Genomic DNA, 23,552 nt, shown 5'->3' with positions numbered 1-23,552 from the left:
CTAAACGTCATGCAAGTTCGCGTGGCATATGAAAATATATACGCCATCACTGATGAGAAAAAAAATGGATCATTAATTTTCTCATCAGTCACGGCGTATATACTTTCAACATGAACTTGCGTGACGTTTCATCCGATTAACCCGTTTAATGCAGTGCTTAAAGAATATGGGAAAAGTTGATTGATTCAAAAATACCCAAAGCCTTTTTTTCCTTGGGATACACAGAGTGAAAATGAAACGTGACTTGACGATCAAAGTTTATGCGAAGAAACTTAGACGATCACATGCAGGAATTAATAAGGCAGAAAATGGGTCTTGGTCTCTAGCCGTTGCGGTTATTATTGGGGGGGATTATACACACAATTATCGTCGTCAGTCGCGACACCATTTCAAATCATTTGTACGCTCAGTATCCACATTTTGGTGAGGGAAAACGTCGATTACGAGATACACAGGATCGTTAAGACAGCGCAATTGCCTATTAATGTACAGTGCTTGGTAATTTTTTAACCGAACCAGATTTTAAAAAATAGAATCTGAGCTATCATCAACACTCCCTTGCGTAGGGCTAGAGAAGACGTTCCTGGAGGGATAAAAAGAACGGTATAAAGAGCGATGAGCGCCGATTCGTGTTTCAAAGACACGAGAATTTTGCAGCAAAGCTGTATACCGCCACCCCCCCCCTCCCCCCCCAACAGTTTCATCTCCGTCGGCAAAAACGCCAAGGCGCCAAGAATACACTTACACACTGCATGCTTCGCTCCTCCGCAGGTTTCACGTACCAGTGGAGATGGCCCGGGAATTTTTTTCTTAAGTGCGCCAGAACAAAGGCTACGGCTGTACCTGGGAACTATAATAAACAAATTGATTGATTGATTGATTGATTGATTGATTGATTGATTGATTGATTGATTGATTGATTGGTAGTAAAAATGGTAGTAGAAGTAGTACTACAGGCCGTGGTATTATTAGGAAAGAACCTAAGAACAGGAGGTAGGCTGGGGTATATCTTGTTTCGCGGCACCGTAATTTGGCGGTTATTACGACGTGGCCGCCGAGAATACGTACTCCAAAGGGCGGGTCCCCAAGTGACGGCAGATATCGTATCCAAACGCTTATTCATTTAAAGTTCAAGCAGAAAAAGTCACTGACTCATTATGTCAGCAATACAAACTGGAGCACGTCGTACCTACGCACTGTAGTGAACATACAAGCACCGTAACGATAACACCCGAACAGTGACATGGGTTGCTTTTTAGTACGCGTTACGAAGAGTTCTAGCACGAGGCGTAAACGAGTGCCCCGGTATTGTGTATAGCGCAAGCTACACTACGCTACCTCGGGCAGCCATCGCGGGGTGACCAGTTTTGACCTTGAGAGCTACAGGTCACACCACACCCCCTCCGCAAGTGCCCGGCACGGAGCAGCGGCCGGAAAACGGGAGAGCGAGGCTGTAGAGGAAAGATACACAAGGAGGGAAAGGAGACGTGCGCGGGACCCATGCGCGGGACGTGGTGGAGGAAGGCGAGGACGCCGCCGCCGCAGCGATCAGCGCGCGCCATGAAGGAAGGCCACGAGGACACCTGCGGCGCAGAACCGTGCGATAGAGGGAGGCGAACATCCAGCTGTGGTCCCTCGTACAGCGGTGAGGCGTAAAAAACGCCGAGAGGCGAGAAAGAGAAAACATGCTACTGTTGCGTTCAGCTTCGTTACCCTCAAGTCTTACGCATCAGTGTGAGCTTCCTTAATTTTTTTAGTATGGGTTACGAAGCGTTCTAGTGCCCGGTGTTTTAGCACCGTGACTTCATGAGACGACGATTACGACGACGACGACGGCGAGAGGAGACGCCAACAGCGTCAGCCCCTTAGGGGCTTCGCCCCTAAAAGAAAGACGCCGACACACAAATACGTCCACACGTGAGAAAAACAACAAAATAAAAGCGAATCAAATAAAAAAGATGTCGAACTAAGAAACTAAAGGTCATCCAACAAAAATGGAAGATTTCGGCACTAAAGTTGGAGCAATCACGGAATGAAAAAACACAGTGATCATAAAAATTCAACAAAACGAACGGGTTTCAACAAATACATGAGTAGGAAAAGTAAAATAACCGCGATCAAGAAAAACGGAAATGGGGCAATGAAGATGGATTTAAAACTGGGCGAAACAAATTCAGTGCGAGACAGAAGTCAGAATTTCGCACATGAAAGACCGAAGGGGCATATGAAACAGGCCAATATTATGCGAGTAGAGATTTTAAGTTTCTTTGAGGCGGCACGATGAGCAGGGTCGATTGCATGTGTTAGGGGTACGAAGTATAGGAGACTTCCGGGTAGGTTTCGGCTGTACTCAAAGGTTTACATTTGCAAGCAAGCCCGAGCAAGAAATATTACCGCGAATAAGTTTAAATAAAAAATAGGTCGCTTTGGTTCACCTTGTCCTCAAAAATTGGATGATAATAATAATAATAATAATCTGTCAATAAATCAATCAATGTTTCTTATAGTGCCAGGAACAGCCAAAGCCTTCGTGCTGGCGTAATTAGAGGGGAAAATGCCGCACTGAAATACATCAACAGTTTGCAAATAAACAGTCAGTGAGCAAAAATAAAACCTACAAAAACGGCAAAGAAGATTAAAAATAAAATAGTGTAATCCGACCAACGTTACACAATCAATTCGTGCTGGCGCACAGGGAGGGTACAAGGCAGCAATGAAATACATCAGCAGCTGGCAAATAAACAGTAGCGAGCAAAAAAATAAGAAGAAGAAACTACTACAACTTCAAAGAAGATTAAAAATAAAATTTTAATTTAACCAACATTACACAATCAATAGAAACTAATCTCTGGTCCATTGTAAAGAGATATCTTACAAAAGCGTAACGATAAGGAAAGGTAAGTGAAAACAAGAAAGACTTTACAAGATCGCGCTAACGTAAATTTTCAATTTCAAATGACCGCATGAAATGAATACGGCAGATTATAATGATAAAAAGACAGAAAAGAAAAATTCTACAACAATAACAGTCGCAGCACCAACACAATATACGAATAACCAGAACAAGCTCCGTGAAATCAACGCGCACGTGAGGACGATAAAGGGACAATAAGAGCACTGCCAAAATGAACCTAATGTGTCACAGCTAGCAACCCGGCCGAAAACTCCAGAAGGGAACGCTGAAAAATGTCTAGCTTCTCGGAGTGAAAATTATGCAGATGCTGCAGTCTTTGAAGAAGAGAACGTGTGCTGAGAGCTCCAGCTGTTTTAAAAGGGTGGGCGAGCCTTGTATAGCTTTCTGTGGAACACGAAACATGATAGTTTCAAGCAGTTCCGGGCATAAAATAATACCATGAAGCAGTTTGTACAAGAAAAAAGGGCCTGAGCGGGTCCGCCGGGAATTTAGGGAAACAGTTATAGGACTAGGCTCCGAAGGAAAAGGATGCATAAATATTGATGCAAATTTGGCCTGTACACGCTCTATACGTTGACAGTTACAACTACAGATTCCATTCCAAACGACAGAAGCATATTCTAGTTGCGGAATACAAAGCGTTCCGAATAGTTTCGGGAATGATTAAGGAAACAGGAATTCTCGTGAGAACCGGCATACAGCCCCAAGAGACCGGAGTGCCTTCCTAGTAAGTTGAGTGACATGAGGTGAGAAATTTAAGGCACTGTCGAAAAGTACGCCGAGGTCTCTGATCTCGTCAACTCTAGACAGGTAACCACAGTTAATACTGTAGCAAAAGAAAGTGGGGTTCGTTTTTGCGCTATAAGACATGACCTTTGTTTTCGTAGAGTTAAGATTTAATCTGTCATCTGAGCACCACTTAGAAAATTAGGAGATATGTTGCTCCAGGGCAATGCAGTCATTGGACTCAATCCGTCCGACTATTTTAATGTCGTCAGCGTAGAGAAGGAAAGACGACATCTTAATTGCAGCTGACACATCATTCACAAAAATGGAGAACAAGAGAGGCCACAACGCGGAACCTTGGGGCACACCGCTTGTTGATCTGTACAAAGCAGACGTCTGCCCGTTAACGCTAACGAAACTGAACCGAATATCTAGATAATTACCCAACAATGCCACGAGTGGTGTACCGATGCCCGGCTGCAAAAACTTATTAACAACGTGTGGCAGACAACATCAAATGCCTTGCTCAGACCACAGTAGACACGGGACCGGATGTATCTCCGAAATGTTGCAGGCTGAGAATTTGCACTACTCTCCAGAGAATAGAGATAAGAGTGCTGGTCCCGCTCATAAAGGTTTTTACATAGTTTACGGTAAGAACGGAAGTTCTCTTTCCATAGTGCTGGTCCCGCTCATAAAGGTTTTTACATAGTTTACGGTAAGAACGGAAGTTCTCTTTCCATTCATCAATCCCCGTTTTTTTATACTTTCTGTGGCAGCGGTCTTTTAATTAAAGGGTCGTACGAAGTTCTTTCGAAAACCAGTAGGGGTGCTTGGAGTGGTTGGGTTTAAACTTGGGAATAAACTGACTTATTCCGCTTTTGACAATTTCAGTGAGCCGCTCGACCTGTGCATTGCAATCAGGGAGTTCTTGAATTGATGACCAATCAAACGAGGAAAAAAACTATACAAGTCAATGTAATCCCCACGTGCATAACAGAAGGGATAGAGTTCATTATTCTTTAATGAGGCACTACAATGCCGAATCGATACAAGAGCAGAAACTGAAAATGGAGGATGAAGCTTGTCGGGTTTGACAAGAGAGATATCCGTCATTGATACTCGCGCGTTCTAAATGCTAGAAAAGCAGACGTCTAAGATATTTTCGGAGAAGTTTTGATGTTATTCTGTTGCACCATGGATGTGATATCTAGGAAGTCTGAAATCATGCTGGATTTCTGATGTACGTAATAATTGTAATGCTGGTGAGTTACACTGTCCCAATAATAATAATAATAATAATAATCAATCAATCAATCAATCAATCATGTTTATTTACGTGCCCAGGAACAGCCAGAGGCCTGAGTGCTGGCGCACGGATAGTTACATGAAAACAAAATACAAGAAACATATTGCAAGAAACAAACAAGCGACAAGACACACACATATTGAAGTAGCGAAAATTACAAAAATAAAGCACAGGCGGAGCCTGGGTACAGGTAAAAAAGAAAAAAGAAGATGCCTTTGTGGCTCAGCTTATTGTAATGAATACACAACAAGCAGAGAACAAAGTTTGACAGTAAGACGACAAAAACAATGACAAGAGTATAGAGACAAATGATAAGACAAGCATGATAAGTAAACAGTTTCAAAAACAGGCAACTATATTGGTTAAACAGAACCGCAGAGAAACCAAATTTCAGCAATAAAAAAAAAGAAAAACGAACGACAGAGATATCATAGATGTTTAACATACTGTGTTCAACAGCGCAGTACGGTAAATTGTAAAGGAGCTTTGAAAGATGTCAAGGCGTTCAGAGAGAGAGAGAGAGAGAGACTAAACATTTTTATTGTTTCTTATTAAAGAGTCCTTAGGGTGGCCTCCTCATTCCAGGAGTCCATTGGCACGGGCCGCGTCTTCTGCCCTCTCTACCAACTTGCGCTGGACGTCGAGGGAAGAGCTGGCCAAGGCGCTCTCCCAAAGCTCATAGGTGTGGAAGGGATTGGGCGGGTCAAGTGGGCTTTGTGTACAGCCGCCGACCATGTGAAAAAGTGTTCCAAACTCCCCGCAGAAGCGGCACAAACGGGGATACAGGGTGGGGGCTATGTGGTGGTTTCTGCTAGGGTGGGGGTAAGTATTAGTTTGCAGGGCACGAAGTATTCTATCGTGACCCTTGGGTAGTTGTTTGTGCGGTAGGGCGTACGTTTGTCTTTGGAGCCGATAGTGCGTTGTAATCTCATGAAACGAGACTAGAGGAAGCGGACGCAGATCTTCTTCTTCAGGTGCTCGGCCGGTCAATTCTCGAGCTGTGAGATGGGCAATCTCGTTCCCTGAGAGCCCAATGTGCGCAGGCGCCCAGATTATCTTGGCGGGTCTTCTTAGTGGCTTCTGTTGAAGTATTTTAAGTGCAATTTTGTGTATTCTCCCGCTGGAAAAGTTGCGACAAGCCTGTTGAGAGTCAGTAATTACGGTCTCAACCTGAGTTTGGGTAAGCGCTAAGGCAATGGCCGCTTCCTCGGCGAGTAGAGGGTTGGCTCGGTCCAGTGATACGCTGGTGCGGTGCTCTTGGCCTATAATAACTGTTGCTACTGAGGCCCGCCTTCCGGGATAGAGGGCCGCGTCCGTGTACGCCACGGCAGGATGGCTTCCATACCGCTTTGAGATAGCACGGGCTCTTGCTTCTCTGCGGTCGGCGTGATGCACTGGGTGCATGTTTCGCGGTAGCACAGGTACTGTAATGTGGCGCCTGATATCATGCGGGATGTCTGTGACTTCGGGTGTTGGGTGTTGAAGCGGAATCGATAGTCCAAGTCTCGAAAGGATGGATCTGCCGGTTTCTGTAGTGCCTAATCTTGCCCTCTGATGGGATAGGTGTGCCTCTATGAGTTCATCAGCTGTATTGTTGAGTCCGAGACGAAGCAGTTTGTCTGTCGAGGTGCTGACTGGTAGGCTCAGAGCCTGCTTGTAGGCTTTTCGTATAATGGTGTCCAGTTTCTTCAATTCCGTTGTTGAGAGCAGAGCATAGGGTATTGCGTAAGTGATCCGCGAGATGACGAACGCCTGCACGAGTCGGAGTGTATCGGATTCACCCATGCCCCTTGCCTTAGTTGTTATGCGCTTGAGCATGTGTGTGACTTGCTCGGTCATGGTCTTGAGCTTGTTGATTGTTATGATATTTTTCTTGTCCGCCTGAAAGGTGACGCCCAGTATCTTGATGCTTTGAGCAGGGGTGATAATGTGCCCATCTATGTGTATGGCGATGGTGGGTGTCTCTGAAGCTTTCTGTTTAGTTGGAGACACGAGCAATAGTTCGCATTTTTGAGGGGCGCAGCTCAGCCCGCATGACCTTGCGTAGCCATTTACTACGTCCGCTGCTTCCTGTAGGCGCTCCTCCATTGCTCCCACTGAACCCGTGGTGGACCAGATGGTAATGTCGTCCGCGTAGAGACCATGATTTATACCCTGAATAGAATTAAGTAGTGCAGGGAGTCCTATGAGAGCAATGTTAAAGAGGAGGGGAGATAGCACAGCCCCCTGGGGAGTTCCACGTCCTCCTATTGGAAAGGGGTCCGTGGTGTGGTCCCCTACTTTGAGTATGGCTTTCCGATCTGTGAGGAAAGACTTGACATACTGGTAGGTCTTGACTCCGCAGTCCAGGGTGTTCAGCTTCTCCAGGATGGCCGTGTGTTTTACATTATCGAAAGCGCCCTTTAAATCCAGTGCCAATATAGCCGTTGGAGAATTACGAGTTGCGGGTCTCATTGCTTCTTCTTTGAGCTGGAGCAGTATATCCTGCGTTGATAAATGGGGTCGGAAGCCCACCATTTCTGGGGGCAGTTTTCCCGTGTCTTCGAGGAAGGATTGAAGTCTTTTGAGGATGATATGCTCCAGGAGTTTTCCTATGCACGAAGTAAGAGATATGGGCCGGAGGTTCTCTATACTGGGTGGTTTTCCTGGTTTCGGGATCAGCCGAACTTCCGCGGTCTTAAAGTCCTCAGGTATTGTTCCTTCCTTCCAGATATTATTGAAGTAATTGGTGAGCTCCAAGAGCGACGGGTCGTCAAGGTTAACAAGCATCCTATTAGAAATGTGGTCCATTCCTGGAGCTGTGTGTCTTCTCAAAGTCTGTATGGCTGCGGTCACTTCGTGCAGTTGGATGTCTTCGTCGAGCGCCGGGTTTGGTGCTCCTGAATATGGTGGTAGAGGTTCTGTTGGGTGTGTCTGGAGATACCTGTTCTTGAGGGCTGTGAGCAGGTCTTCCATGTCTCCAGGAAATTGGTGTATGATTTTAGCCATGTTGTGATGGGACTCTGTTTTGCTAACTGAGGAGTTGATCAAGAAGCGGAGGAGCTTCCATGTTTTTGCAGTGGTGAGGGTGCCGCGCAGGCCATCGCATAGAGAAAGCCAGTTTTCCCTGCAGAGAGAGTTGGCGTACTTCGCAGCTTCTTGTGTTAGCTGTGCGATCCGTTTTCGTAGTCTTCGATTGTGTCTCTGCCGCTTCCATCTCCGCTGCAAACTAGTCCTCGCTTCCCAGATGTGCAGTAAATGAGAGTAGATGCACGGCGTGGCTGTGGTTGTCTTTATTATTTTGGTGTGTGCAAGGAAATCCTGATGAAGTTTTTTGATCCAGTCGTGTAAAGAGATTTCGACTTGGGTTTCTTCGGCTGGTGAGCGGTTGCTCCGTTCCTCTCTGAGCTTCGTCCAGTCTGTGAGGCGAGCCCGACCTATTACTGCTTTGTAGTCCGATCCTATTACAGTGGTAGATAGAATGGCGTGATCGCTGCCTTGATATTCGCCCGTGTGGATCCATTGAACTTGAGGAATGTTTTTCGTAAAAGTAAGGCGTTCAGAGAAGCGGTTGTAGCAATTCTGTATTCTGCGCACTGGAGAATGATTGGAGTTGCGCGCAGCGGTCAAGAAAGGGCGATGCGACCTGGTGGGCCTCTGTGGAACACTAAACTCTAAACAGTTAAGCAGGTCCGCGCAAGAAAGGTCACCATGAACAATTTTGTAAAGAAATGTAAAGTCTGCACGCATACGTCTGCAGGTCAACGAAGGGATGGAAGTAACTATGGGTAAGTCAGAATCAGGATGAAAACTGTGATTGTGATGACGGTGCTTAAATATGGATAAAAACTTCTTCTGCACACGTTCTATTAATTCACTACTAGATTTGGAGATGCCGTTCCAGGCAACAGAAGCATATTCTAACTGGGGGATACATATTGCATTGTATAGCATTAGAAATGGATCTGGAGAAGAGAATTCCTTTGTAATCCGACACACATTTCCAAGACTTCGGAGCGCTCGCCGGGTGATGAGCCTAATATGAGAAGAAAAAGAGAGGGTACTGTCGAAAAGAACTCCGAGGTCCCTAATCTCCTCAACCCTTTGCAAAGGAGCTCCCTCTATACTGTAGGAAAACAGTAGACGATGGGTTTTCCGGCTGTACGTGACAACCTTTGTTTTAGCTGGATTTAAAATTAGACAGTTTTTGCTGCACCAGACCGATAATTCCGACACATCCCTCTGCAAGGCACAGCAGTCCTGAAAACTGCTAATGTGCCTAAATAGTTTTACATCATCAGCATAGAGAAGAAATGAAGATTTTGTTAACACTGTTGACACATCATTGATAAAGATAGAAAACAATAGTGGACCCAGCCCAGAACCCTGAGGTACACCACTCGTTGCAGTGTAAACACTAGACCTTTTGAAGTTTACATCTACGTAAAAGGACCGGTCAAGGAGATAGTTGGACAACAAGGCAACAAGGCTTGCATCAACACCGGACATAGTAAGCTTGTTAATTAATAATTTATGGTTCACTACATCAAACGCCTTACTGAGGTCAAAATAGATAACATCCAACTGGCCGTTCTCACAAACTGCAGCCGAAGCCTGAGTCATGAAGCTTGCAAGATTTGTAACCGTCGATCGACCCGAGAAAAAGCCGTGCTGATTTGGTATCAGAACGTTATTGACGCAGGCAGCAAGAACGTTGTGCAGAGCTGACTCAAAGAGTTTTGAGGCGACACAAAGGAGTGAGATTGGGCGATAGTTCGTAACGGCTGACTTATCACCAGACTTAAATATTGGAAAAATTCGAGCAATCTTCCATGCACGAGGAAATTTGCCGAAAAGTAAACAGTTATTATAAATGGAAGTTAAGACAGGCACAAAAATGTTGTCGTAAGCCTTCATGAGGGCTGCTGGAATTCCGTCTGCACCACAGGAAAATGACGGTTTCATCCGTTTAAGGCTATCAGTGACAAGTTTTTCGTCATTGACAAGTTTTTCATAAGTGTACTAAAATTAGACATATTATTAAACGATAGGCGTTCGTCGTGACCATCTGGCAGTTGAAAGACAGAATGAAAGTACTGAGCAAAGCTAGTGACGACATCCTCAACCTGTTCCCCATCGGAATTAAGCAGGCTAATGTGTTCTTTAGACTCCTTAGAACGGCCGCGTACATACCTCCAGAAGTCAGCCGGTTTCTGAGACGCAGAAGCCTCTAACGACTCTATATAGAGCTGGTGGTCACGCCGGTAGAGGCTTTTACAAAGTGAGCGATACCGACTAAACTCCGCTTTCCACTTGTCGAGCCCAGAACGCTTGGCCTTTTTGTGGGCGCTGTCCTTAAGTTTAAGCGAACTTCGAAGTTCTTTAGAGAACCAATGGGGAAATTTGGAATGAACAGGCTTATAACAAGGGATGTACTTTTCCATGCCACTCCTGACAATTTGGGTAAAACGTCGAACCTGTTCGTCAACATCATTGACATCAAAAACACTAGACCATTCAGCAGATGAATAAAAGTGATAGAGCCCAACATAATCTCCACGCTTGAAAGCATATCGCGGGACTGCACAATCGTCAACACCACCATAATAATAATAATAATAATAATTGTGATTTTTATAATAAATATGCATCAAGGCATGAGAAAGGTCCTTAGGAGAGCTGCCGTGCGACTTCATTGTATGCGACTCGTGCCTCGCCTTCCAAGCGCGTCTTCTTGGCCTCGCGTTCGTGCCAGCCTGCTATCTGGGCTTTCCACCCACGGTCAAGGTTACTGAAAGTAAAAAGGGGGCTTCTGGGAGGAAGGGAGCTTCGCTGCCCCGTTGACGCAAGTGGCGTTGTCTGGCGGACCGACCAAGATGCGGGGATGCCGGCTGTCCGCACGGGCAGCGGGGAGGAATGGCCGCGTGCGGCGCGCAGTAACCGAAAACCCTTGGCAGCGCGGACGTCACCGCGGCGCTACACGGGCTCACTCGCTGGCACGCTTCCTAAACGGGCGCGAAGGGACACCGGCGCCGCATCGCTACCGCTCCCGCGACCGCCGCCGCCTAAACACGCGTCGCCTCCGGGCTGCGCAGTGCTGCAGTCTTCGTTCCGGTCGCCGGAACGAAGACTGCAGACCGGCGACGACTGCAGAACGAAGACCGGCCGCTTTGGAGGTTTAAGAATGCTGGGACAAGGTCAACTCGGCCGCAAGACACCTTCTGGACAAAAGAGGCCGGAACGACCAGTGGAAAAGAAAGTAGAGGGCATGTGCGCGGGGAGCCGCCGACAAAAAACCGCGGAAATGTGAACGCTCTTGATGCTCCCAAGTTGACATTGTCGGGTAAAGGCGCAAGTCGCTCCGCTGCGCACCGAGTCCCATTTAGGTCGGCGTCACTTCTAGACAAAAGTGCATAACTGGCAAGGCATTTACTCATCAACAACTTAACCAAAGGGTATTGATAACAAAGTATGAGGGCCCCAGCACCTTTTATGAACAAACATAAGAAAAGTGGCCGCGTGTCTGCTCACTTCGCAGCAGATGCCTTCGACAGACGATGGTCTCCTGCCACCCCTGCCTCTCTCCTCTCTCCCGCCCACCCCTCGCTCTCTTCCCCTCCCCTCCTCCCACGATAAACACGGTGGAGGTTTGCTCAAGGCAATTCAAAATCTTCGGCGACGACGACGACGTTGGCTATTGGTATCTTCTTTGTAGCGGGGTTGTGACGTGTCATCTTACCAAAAAAAAACTAATATAACAATGTTTTATACTCTTCGTTTAATACTAGCGCTGCTCTTAGGGCAGGCACAAAAACTTATTAGGCACAAAATACTTATTTTTTCTGTTACAGGTGGTAGCTGTCCTAGGCAATATTCCCCTCTCTCCTTTTCGTCCACGAGCATTCTAATCTTATTTTCGCCGCCTCGGCAGCCTTGAAGTGAACTCCCTCTGTGCTAACGTTAAATCCTGTGGCTTCTGGAAGCCCAATATTTCCCTCACATATATTTGGATGGATACCCTCGCATTCTAACACTATGTGCCGCATAGTTTCTGTTTCTTTTCCGCAGACCGCGCATACCTCATCATTTCGTGAATACTTCCCCACAGAGCTCTTAGTTCACAAGCAACCTGCTCTAGCCTCAAAAAGCGAAGCACTTCCCTGGGAATTATTGTAGAAATTTTCCTTTCTGATGTCCAATTTCTCAGCCCTGTACATCTCTAGCGACGTTTCAGCTTCTATTTTTTCTCTCCATTTATTCGTTTCTATCTGCCTTGCCTCTGCCTTGGTTACCTTGGCTGTTTTGTATTATCCGCTGTTCTTTCCGTATCTCATCGGTAGCCTTTTAGTCTTCCTTAGCTACTGCGTGTCCACTCATTTCAATTATGGGTACCTAAAAACCTTAGCTGTCCACCTACGTTGATCCATTGCTCTCAGCCTCCTCTGAAAACATATTTTACTCTGCGCTTCTCGAACTTCAAACGACGCCCTGCCCATATCTCCCCGCACTGCTTCGTTAGTTGTTCCATGCGTTCCTAAGGCCAAACGGCCTACCGTTCTCTGGTTGACTTCAAGGCGTGCTAGAACGTCTGATTTTAAGCACAGCACTGCATTCGCAAATGTGAGATCCGGAACCATTACTCCTTTCCGCATTCCTCTCACTACTTGCATAGGTCTTAATCTGACCAGAAATAAAGTTCTCTCTCTCTCTCTCTCTCTCTCTCTCTCTCTCTCTCTCTCTCTCTCTCTCTCTCTCTCTCTCTCTCTCTCTCTCTCTCTCTCTCTCTCGATTTTATCGCGTGCAATATGAATCTATACACGACTGACGTAGCTGCTAGTTGTCTGTATGAATCAATACTGGCTCTGTTGCCTCTGCCTTTATATATTAAATTCATCCTACTTTCTACCCAGTCCTCCGGTATTTGTTTGGTTTGTATCACCTTATCTGTTGTCCTCATAAGCGATGCCTTACTTTTAGGTCCAAGCAGGTTTATCAGTTGCATTGGCATTCCGTCCAGGCCCACTGCTTGTTTGGGGGGAAACCTTTTGCTCTGCTTTTTTCCAGTCAAGGTTGCTCGAACTTATTTCCCTTTCCGCAGTCTTCTGTGGCGCCGATGTTTTCGTAGCAGGCTTCCCGACCTCTATTTCCCTAAACTTCTCACTAATCACCCGATGAATATGCGCCAACGAGCGCTCTCCTTCTAAAGCTTCCCGTCCTCACCAACTACTCCCGGAACTCATCGAGTTCCACTGCGCCCGCACCATCTACTGCAACCTTTCGTCACTGTGGCACTCGGAAGGCCGTGCCACGAGGGTAAGGCTCGGGCGCGAGAGCTTCTGGTATTTTTGGTCGAACGTTCTCGAAACATTGTTTTCAACGCGCATTTTTATTTGCTATTGGAGGGAGGAGCGTAGGGAGGGGGGGTCTTCTGGAGCTTGAGCCCCCTCCGAAATTTTGTCGCGGTGTCATGCACGGCGACCAGGGCAACCACCTGCGCCGGAAACCACACTAGGATTTTGTCCAGAACCACAGGACTCCTGTCCGGAAAGCGCGCCTTGGTGGCCCATTTCTGTCCTGGCATCATTAACTCTTATGCAAGGCCTCCATTCACGGGGTTGTTCAGTGAGCTCACGCTTCGCGACGCGACGGAGAGTGGCTGCTCGCAACAAACTAGGCTAGATTCGCGGGCGAAACCCCAAGCCAGGCTGCTTCAGTTATCCATGCAACCAGGGCCGCCACCGGGAACCGGCGTGCTAATTACATCGAACTTCGTCCCCTCCGCCCCTCTACATGGTAGAATTTACCAGAAAATTTGTTCCTGCGGCGCCATTCATGCGGCAATGCGGCAAAACGATCTATTACCGAGCTGGCCGAGCGGCGCCGCAGCAGCCAATTCCTAGGTATATACGCACCAAGTAGAATGGGCTTTCTGTATATATGTACGCTTTGTTGCCAGGAACACTTTCGTTGCCCTGATCAAAATATAATCTCAGTTTTGTCACCAAAACTGTGCATTTTGACGTATTTCTGTGTGATCAATTTTGGTTCAATAATTCACAGTACGCGACGGTTGACAAGCTGCACCTACGCAATATATTGGCGATATATTGGCATAAAAGGCAGAGGTGCTAAGATTTGTCCGCAACCGTTGCGCGTGTGCAAAAAGGAATAAAAAATCTTGGATGACAAAGCGACAATAAAATAAAACGTTCACCCACAGGTTGTTTGTTTCGAGCTCTTCACGTACAAAATGCCCGTTCCGTGCTTTGTTAATTTTAGATGAATTAGTTCTTTACTTACATGCTTGTTGAGCATATATGTTTATATTTGTTCTATATCTCCATATTTCTTTAAGTGCTTTTTCTTGTTATGTAGACAGAGCAGAAAGTTGCAAGCAGTGATAGCAATTCTGCAACCATTTTCAAAACACGCAAATAATTATTTTAGGAAATATTTTATTTCGTTAGTTCCTAGCAGTTAATATGTATGTATTTTCAGTCTATAGTTATTTATATTATCAGTTAGTAGTTCTGTATGTATTATAGATATTTTTAATTCCTCGAAAGATCAAATGGAGGAGTTTGAGGTGCAACCCGAGAAAAATTTACGGCTGCGCCCCTGATTGGAAATATCAAGAACACAACTATTTTCAATTAAACGCACACTGCCAGCAACAGGTATCTATCGACGTTTTGTCTGAAATATGCTGAATGTTTTCTCTTTGCTCAACAACGTCGACAGGTTTGAAATGTGTTTCCGGATTTAGCGGTTTGGAAAAGTGTTCCCTGAATAAATTCTCTTTCAAGAATTCTGTTGGGTTTTGGCTGGTTGGCTGAATCGCAAGACAGACCGAAAGACCAGGATTTTTGGGTTTGAGTATCTCAAGAAAGACTGCCGCCTTTAAAACCCCTGTATCTCTACAAAGCGGTGTACAGTAAAAGTTCGTTAATTCGAACTACAAGAGGACGCTCCCTCATTTCGAATTTGTAAAAGTTCGAACGAACAAAAGCCGATTGTGGAGCAGTAGAGCAAGCCAGAAACTGAACGCTTGGAGAAATCCGCGACTGAATAAAGCCTGCCTTTTATCCGTGAAGGCGAAAAACAGCACTCTTAGCACTAACGAGCGGATGCATCGGAAGGCTTCCTTTTTCGCGCGGCATTCCATCCTGTCATAGAATCGTAGCGATGGCCGCGCGGGTGCTTTGTCCGCCATTATCCTCGTTGTCACTGGCAACGACAGGTTCTGCGCTTCCGGCCTCAGAAATGGTGCCCCCTGTCAGCACGGCCCACACTCTCTGAACTGGTGTGCACATCGACGCAGTCCGCAGAGACACTTCTCCCAAGACGTCCCCCGTGGGAGCTTCAGATGTGCTATTTCTTCTCTGCCTTCCGGGGGCTGTGGCGGACGCCACTCGCGTTCGAATTAACGGGCTGTTCTATACACCGACGTCTATGGAGGCTTGGCGGGACCAAACCGTACAGTTAGAATTATCGATAAAACCGAATGATGGTCGAATTTAAGAGCTTTCCCTGTTCTTGATTCTTTCTCAAGTCGGCTTAACTATTATGCACATTCGCATTGCTGAGAAGACATTGTTATGAATAAAAATAGGCGTGAATGAATGAATGAATTTATTGTCAAGAAAAAGGAAAGGAAAGACCACCAGCAGGCGTAAATTGTCACACCTAGGGGTGGACACCGGAACGCCTGCTGGTGTGGGAGTTGGGGCAGAGCATGACAGACTCAGAGAGAGGAGAGGCAGATGATAGAGGTGACATATTTGCAGAACATAGGGGAGAGATGGGCATTTTTACAAGTTAACACACACTCACACACCCACACAAAGTCTTGTCCAGAAAAAAAAAATCTTATTTTTGGAAACCAGTGGGAGCGGCCCGCCGCGCTGCCGCCCTGAACGGCGGCGGTGCTCCTCAGGACCTTCAGTTAAGTTCATTGCCTGTCTGTGAGGGATCGAAGGCGTTTTATTCCATAGCGTTTTCATATTCGGAGAAAGTTTGAACAATCGAGTCTTACAGACGCGCAGACGAGTTGCCTCGTTGAGTCCACATCAAAAAGTAATTAAGCGTAATGTCTATGCTCACACTGTGCCCTACAGCATTGTTACAAGCCGCACTTCTGGCGTCGTCTGCACGGGAAACTAAGGTGAAAATGCGCTACCAAAGAAAATATTGAGGATATTGACGCCGCAGCGACACTGGCCCCCTTAGAGCGCACAGTTCACGATATATTCAATACCCCCAAGCAGGACGCTATGTCTTATCTTTTTGGCCTTCCTCTTGCTGCTGCTCTTATTATTCTACCATCTTCTCGCCTCTCGCCTTCCTGCAGAGTAACGTGTCGGAGAACGCATGTCGGCAAACCTGTCTGCATTTCCTTCTTTAGTAGAGAGTTTCCCGCCCCCCTCTCTAATAATAATAATAATAATTTATTTGCGTGCCCAGGGACTGCCGGGGGCCTTTGTGCTGGCGCACGGCAACAAACACAAGAACATACAAGGCGTGATACACATATCTCACACACACACACAAAAAAAATCACTGTCATCATCCTCTATAGCCATATGCGAATACATCTTTAAGAGGAGCAAGGACACTTCACAGGATTCTTGGAAGAAAATGGCAAAAAGTGTTTTGAATCGGACTCTAACGGGCTCACCTTGGCCAAATTGCCCGTCAATGACGGTACGGGCCACAGAATTCAAAACACCCTCCCCAGCAAAGACTCTCATAAAAGTATCATAACAAAGCAAGTGGGTTATTGTTGCTGTTGCGGTTGCCAGTGTTTTCTCTGCCTAATGCATATATCTTAAAATAAACAAATCGCATAGCATTAATAAATACGAAAAGCAAGAAAACCTAGAGTTTTGATACGCACGCAGAACAAAAACTTCCCGAAGTGTATTTTTCGCGTTTTAGAACACCTTCATTCCGTATTTGAAGATCATGTTGTTCAGGATACAAAATAGATCCAGTCAAGTGAAAAAAAAATCTATTTCATGCAAATGTATAACTGTTATCAAGCAAATCCAAAATTATTGTCAATAAATAAAACGTTTTTTCGGATACTGAGAGAAACCGCATAAACTATAAAGGGCGGATGATTTGAAACCTCAGATTTCTAACTACAAACCTCAAGGACAAATCGCCTATCTTCAGGAAGACCTGTGCATGCTTTATGTTTGTAGGTGAATCTGCAGACCCCCTGAACGACCACCAATTTGCATAAAAAAATCGGAGCCCTTAGGCAATTTAAGGTGTCCCTGAAGTGCCAATTCATTATGCATAATTTTTTACACAAAATAACTTCGAACACACTTAAGTTTTCTCGTATCACGAACAAAAGCAACGTACCAACACAAAGAAGTAGCATGGTCAGAAAAAATCTCGCAAAACATTAATCTCGATGCAGCATGTCTTGCTTGCTTAACATTTTTTGTTCGTACGTTCCTTACTTCGTTCGTTCGTTGGTTTGGCGTAAGGAGCGCTAGATGGCGAATGTGACAGGATGGCGGCCTGGTGTAATTCGCAGGTGTCATCACGGGCATTCGAACTGTGCCATTATAAAAAACAACACGTCTTATTATCGTGGAAGCATGGGAGCCCCTGCACTGAAATGCGTCGTCGAGCGTCGGTGTCACCTGTATGCAGACGGTGCCCATAGCCCAGACAGAGCAGAAGACAGTTGTGGTTGTTCTGGTATTCGGACTTCCAAACGCGAGTCCAACACGCATCCCCCGCCTCATCGCCCAGCCCCGGATCAGAAAGGGGAATCTAGTAAATGCGTTGTGCCCTTCGACCTAAAATCTTGCTTTATAGAGATGCATGTATTAATACCTGCAGGAATAATTTTAGCATGCTAATTACAGACGTAGCAAAACACGTTTAGGCCAATAGCGAACATGCAGTGCGTAAAAGGGTAGAGGAAAAAGAATAAAGCAAGGCAGGAGAAGAAAACAATCTCCTCCAAGGCTACGTGCCCATACCCTGAAGGAGAAGAAGAAACTAAAGAGAGAGAAAATAAAGAAAACGGCGCAAAGGCCAGCCAGTGCGGACCAGGGCTTCCCAGATTTCGAGAGGGTACCCTCCTTAGACTGGCGCCGACCTTGCGTTCATGAAATTCGTTTAAACTAAAATGTACACACTCATTCACTCTTCTGACGTGTGGATTCCACTAGGAGTTGACACATTAGATTGACAAGATGCGATTCCATTCGGACCCTTCAAGAGGCGCGCTGTGTTCTTTAAGGGACTGTCAGCCTAGACGGCGCGTTGCGAGTGCACACGAAGCGCCCCTTACGTTCCGCTTATGTTTGCTTATGTCTTTTTTAATGAGCACCGTATTTTCCGATTAGTCTTTTGTTTAATTCGATTCAACCGATTCAGGGCGACTGTTCAAAAAACAAAATTAGAGAAATACTGAAGTTGACGCATTCGGTAGAGCGCGACTAGTAGATACCATTCAGAGAGGACAGAATCGGGGAGGGAAGGGGCGTTGAAGAAGGAATTTTTAAAATTATAACCTCACGGGAGGGGTTGGGGGGTGGAGAGGCAGAGCGCCAAGGATACCCCTGGGCCATGAGCCGCGCCGGGATGGAAGACACCAGATTAATTTAGATCGCCCGGATATCATTGACGTGCGCCGAATCTTGACACGCGACGCGTTTTCGATATCCGCCTCCACCAGGGGAGCGGCCACCGCTAGAAGCAATTTCGTGAGAAAAGATTGCAGAATCAGCCAGCAAGAACAAGTGGTGATGAGTTCGGGACGCAAAGCAAGAGGAACGCAAGAAAGTAAGACGGCAGAAGTGAACACACGAGTAAGAGCAGCTGCAGTTGGTCGCTCGGGAGGTTAACAATCGCCGAACATATATCCGAGCCAGCTTCAACGTTGCTACGGTCCAACCAAAACAGTTCCACCCGCCAGAAGCCGAAAAGATGGCAGAACTCGCACGTAATTAATTCACTCAGTCAGATGGAGGGGTAGTTCCAACTCTCGGAGATGCTGCACCATGCACCACGTATAAAATATCAGCGTCGTCCATCGTTGAAGACGCGGATATGAGCGGATCCCAGTGAATCAAAGCGCTCGCTAAATGCTCCCGCCCTACACTGCGCAACGATGTGTGTATTGTGGTCGCTCCCGTATCAAGGGTAAAGGTCGCTTCCATAACTGCCCTTCTGGGTGCGGTATTGTTCCACGTACGCTACTGTGGGGCGGATAAAACCCGGCATCCGGTATTAAATCATACTGGTGGTGTGCTTTCCTGCACGACTGCCGTGATCTGTGAAACAGCACTTCACACCTGTGCAGGGTTTAATTTTTTTGTAGAGATTTGTAGCGATGCGAAAACGGAACATATGGTCCTACCAACAAGTGAAAAGGTGAAGTAATTCTGTGAAAGTGTTGTTGCGTTAAAAAAAACGCGACCAAGCTAAATCTAACGTTCACTTGCGCACTGCGATGGTTACGTCTACACAACGCGCTTTGAGGGAGGTAGTTCGGACGGTCGTCGTAAAGCCTTCGGCGAATATTGTTGGGTACGAGAGCAAAGACACGAGAATAAAAGGGACATAAACTAAGTATAAGATGACAAAACTGGAGCGAGCACTTTTGTTCACGGACACAATGCTGCGGGCCGTGCCCTTCCTTTTCCCCCGTCCGTGCTTTTTTCGTTAAAACTTTTAACTGCCCTGCGTGTGCTACCTATGTCCTCTGGCGCATTACGACCGATTAATTTGACAGTCATAACCGGAGAACGGCGTGTGTTCTTAGCACATTTTCACCCACTTTCTTCGACGCTTACATCGTCCGAATAAACCAAGATCTCGCACTGTCAATTCTAGTCCTCTCAAGAGACTTTGTTGCGGGCTGTTCGCCTGACCGATGCACCTTGGTGGCTCAAACAAAAAGGCGTCGAAAGACAAGAAGAACCCAATACCTGCGCGGGTCTGCCGCGAAACTTTATAAGGGGCGCGGGGCCCTAACAGCTCCCAGCGGCGCGCGGAGCAAGTTTGAAGCGAAGCCAGAAGGGACTCTGACACCGGCTCTTCCGGCGCCCGAGAGCGGCCGGTGTGGGATTAAGCAACCGGTGGCCAAGCGATCATCTCGCCGGCTATTCAAGTCAAGACAAGGCGAAAACGAATAAACAAGGGCTGCGTACCGCAGGAAAAACGTCGACAGGACGAGGCGGTGGCCCGCAGAGAAAAGCCAGTGGTAAATTGTTTACGAGACCCCATCGAGATTTCGGACCGGCGTGTCGCCTTATTTTTAGAGCGACCCAGGCTCTGCTCGACGGCACGGTTTCTTCGTCTCGAGGCGAGGGGAACGGCGCCCGCATGGCCCCAGCCTGCTTCTCTAGCGAAAGCGCCGGTGCAAGCGGGCATGCTTGGGGGACGCCGGAAATCTTTGTCTCCTCCAAAGTGGTACACGACTGCGGTCTTTTAATGTGCGATATTGTGCGTGAAAGTCTGGCTTTTAGCAAGAAATACGAACAGGCTGGTATGACGGATGCCCGGATGCCTTTAACATGCCCAACCGCGCTCTAATTTCAACCCAGGTTCCACAGCCGGTTAGGCCTCCGACATCTTTCCCTGTTAATTGTCTCTTTACGTTTTACTGCTGTGCTCAGATAGTCGGGGGCATACAAGCAATACAACTTTGAAAACTGGGGGTCGCTGGGAAGTGGCCGATAACTTCATTGGAAAGTCAGGTTGGTAGGAGCAAACCTACAACTTTTATAAAGTACGAATCACGCACGTATTTCCTGTGCTTTGAGCCATATTATTGATCATTAAGGGCAGCGTAAAGCGCCGATTACTGTCAAGGCCGTGTCAAGGACGTAATCTTCTCCCCATATCACCTTCTCGCTGTTCTGAACTTACTTTATCGTTGTGTTTGTCCGCAAATAGCGTGAAGCAAGGGGCGCTATTTTACACGCTTCGCCGTCGAGAACAGCACCCACCAGGCTGAATTCAGAATATTTCCTGAGAAGGCGCTTGTCTAGATAACCATACTGGTAGGAATGAGAATTCATGCAAAGAGGGGTGCACTTATAGGCGTAAGGAACGAGGACCCCCCGCTCAGAGGTACTTCCACAGTTTTGCTCATGGTCTATTACAGCGTGATGCATTTACAAAGCAATTTAAGCAAACATAGTACTCCCCCTTGCTGCTTCTATGTGAACGGGATTATAATTTTTCTTTTGCTCGTAAGATTCGACAAAATTATGACCGTTGTAATAGAGTGAACAAAATGTTCGGACTATTAACGACGCATTAGTCCAAGTAGCTAGTGGCCGAACTTTAGCTGCACGTGAGACCAACTTGCAAACTGCTGACACGCCCGGAGTGATAGCCAGTTAGGAAAGACTATGTACAAAAAGAAAACGACTACACAAACAAACGAATACAAATGGATAGCCAAGAATATCTGCATAATACACTTAATCTATGCCATTGGTGACGACGAGCAAAAAGGCTCCGGATGAAGTTATAATCACTAAGCCGCTCGGAAACCTCACTGCATGAAACTTTACTCTGTCTTTTTTTTTTTTTTCTTTCAAGGCGCCACTTCTCCATTCAGAAAATGATGCGCCGTCGAACGCTCGTATCCTGCTGCTCGTCCCGAAGTGAGGGCGTCGATTGCCGGTGCCGCGCAGTCCTTATTCACCCACGACAAGAGTTACCCCATCGCCAGTCGGGTAATGTCGGTAATTAATTCGGAAGCAGCGTGGCAATCACCGGGTGGTTTGCCGTAGTAGCAGTAGTAATAGCAGCAGCAGCGCAAACTATCATGGGAGACTCACAGAAGAAGACGGCAAGGTATTCCTCAGTCTGGACGAGGCTCTCCAGCTGCTTGCCGCTCACGTCCTCGATCACGTCAGAGTCGGCGGCGGCGGCCGTTTTCGTTTTCTTGGCGGCTTCGCTCCGCTGTCCCAGCAGCAGCAGCAGGAGCAGCGGGAGCAGGAGGAGCAGGCGCCGCACAGCCATCTTCTCCGAGCGCGACTGCCCCCCGCGCTTCGCCCGCTTGAACCTGCGCGCCTCGCCGGCGCCAGGGGCCGCCACGGGACGAACACCTTTCCCTGGCGAGGAGCCTCTTCCCTCCCTCCGGCGTGCTCCCCGTCACCCCTCGCTCGCCTCTATTCAAAACCAACCGCATAGAAGGTAGCACAAGTGTCCGTGTTTTCATTAGGCGACTGATTGTTCCATCGATCGATCGCTTGATTGGAGCATGTCTAATACTGAAACAGAAATCATCTTAGATTATTTTCGCTAAATTCCAAGCACTCTTTTGTTTGTGAGAGCTACTCGCAGAATTACGTAAAAATACTTGGAATTGTTGGAAGCTTTTTCTATTGTGGCATTTGGCCGCAGGTTATCAATTGAATGGAAATCTACATGCTCAAGTTGAAATATAGATTTAAAGAAACAGAAACAGAATAAGGAAAGGCAGTGTCGGGATGCAGGCCGGGATACTTGGGCTGGTTGGCACATAGCGACAGTTATGAAAGAAAGCGGAAGCGCAACAGACGGGGCGGAAGCGCAAGAGTTGCCGTGTAATTCGCCGTGTGAAAAGAAAGAACGCCCGTGTGTACGAGATTTGGGCGCACGTTAAAGATTGCCAGGCAGTCAAAATTAATCCGGAGCTCTCCACTACGGCGCGCCTCATCGCCTGCCTTGCGTCGGCGCGTTAAAACCTACAAGCAGTCAATCAATTCTCCGGCGGCGAGTCACGGCGACAAAAATGACAAGGGCAAAGCCCTACGCTCGGTGGCGAGTTATGGCAATACAAATGGCAAAGGTATATAGCCTTACCTTCGGCGGCGGTTTTTGGCGATGAAGGAGGAGGAATAAACTTTATTGCAGCATGCAATTTAGGGGCGGGTGGTGGCCACTTCGGCAGCACGTTCCACCAAGGCTTTCTGGACCCCGGGGTCAGAGCCACCCAACGCCGCCTCCCATTGATCAGCAAAGGGGATTAGGGGTAAGGGGTTTCGAGGGCACGCCCACATAGCGTGGCAGATGGTGTAGGCATCTCCGCAGTGTGATGGGTACTGATCGGGGTATGTGCAATAAAGGCTGGCGCGGCACGGAAGGGTATTAGTTCGAAGGAGCCGCCAAAGCGTTCTTCCTTTGTAGAAAGTGAGGAGTGGGCTGGGGGGGTATTTCTGGCGGAGGAGGCGGTAGTGCGCGGCGATAGCCCCTTGCGAATAAGGCTATCTCGAGTGTGTTGCGCTCCGTGGTTAGGGGTAACCGAAGGGCCTGCTCGGACAGTAAGATCTCGAGCTGCTGTATGGGCCGCCTCGTTACCCCCTAAGCCGGTGGGGGTGGGGGGGGGGGGGGGGGGGCGTCAACACGAGCTCCACGGGCGTTTTGGGGGGGTTGTGCAGAAGAATTTTGAGAGCTTTGGCTGATATGCGCCCTCGGGCAAAGTTCCGTATAGCAGATTGAGAATCGGACAAGATGACTTTTGGGGTATAGAACTCTGAGAAATGGCTAGCGCTATTTCCGCCTCTTCCGCCTCAGTAGGTAAGTGGGTGCGGATGGTGAGAGATGTGAGTGGGGGAAGGAGGGGGTGGGGGAGTTAGGACTGTTGATGGCCGC

At 47.3% G+C, this 23,552-nt stretch overlaps 1 protein-coding gene across 4 annotated transcripts in view; it reads right to left on the bottom strand.

The window, feature by feature from the left end:
- Nucleotides 1-21,973, bottom strand: part of Hlk (hulk) — a 169,239-nt gene extending 147,266 nt beyond the window's left edge. For all 4 annotated transcript variants that reach the window (XM_077683866.1, XM_077683867.1, XM_077683869.1 and 1 more), the window contains exon 1: nt 21,755-21,973. In XM_077683866.1, coding sequence (XP_077539992.1) covers nt 21,755-21,938 — 184 coding nt within the window. In that variant the 5' untranslated portion in view covers nt 21,939-21,973. The remainder of the gene's footprint in view (nt 1-21,754) is intronic.
- Between the last annotated feature and the right edge of the window lie 1,579 nt (nt 21,974-23,552).

Source organism: Haemaphysalis longicornis, unplaced genomic scaffold, assembly GCF_048455015.1.
Source record: "Haemaphysalis longicornis isolate Haplotype H1 unplaced genomic scaffold, Haemaphysalis longicornis Haplotype H1 scaffold_9, whole genome shotgun sequence".
NCBI classification, from domain to species: domain Eukaryota; kingdom Metazoa; phylum Arthropoda; class Arachnida; order Ixodida; family Ixodidae; genus Haemaphysalis; species Haemaphysalis longicornis.
This window is presented reverse-complemented; position numbering and strand designations above follow the sequence as displayed.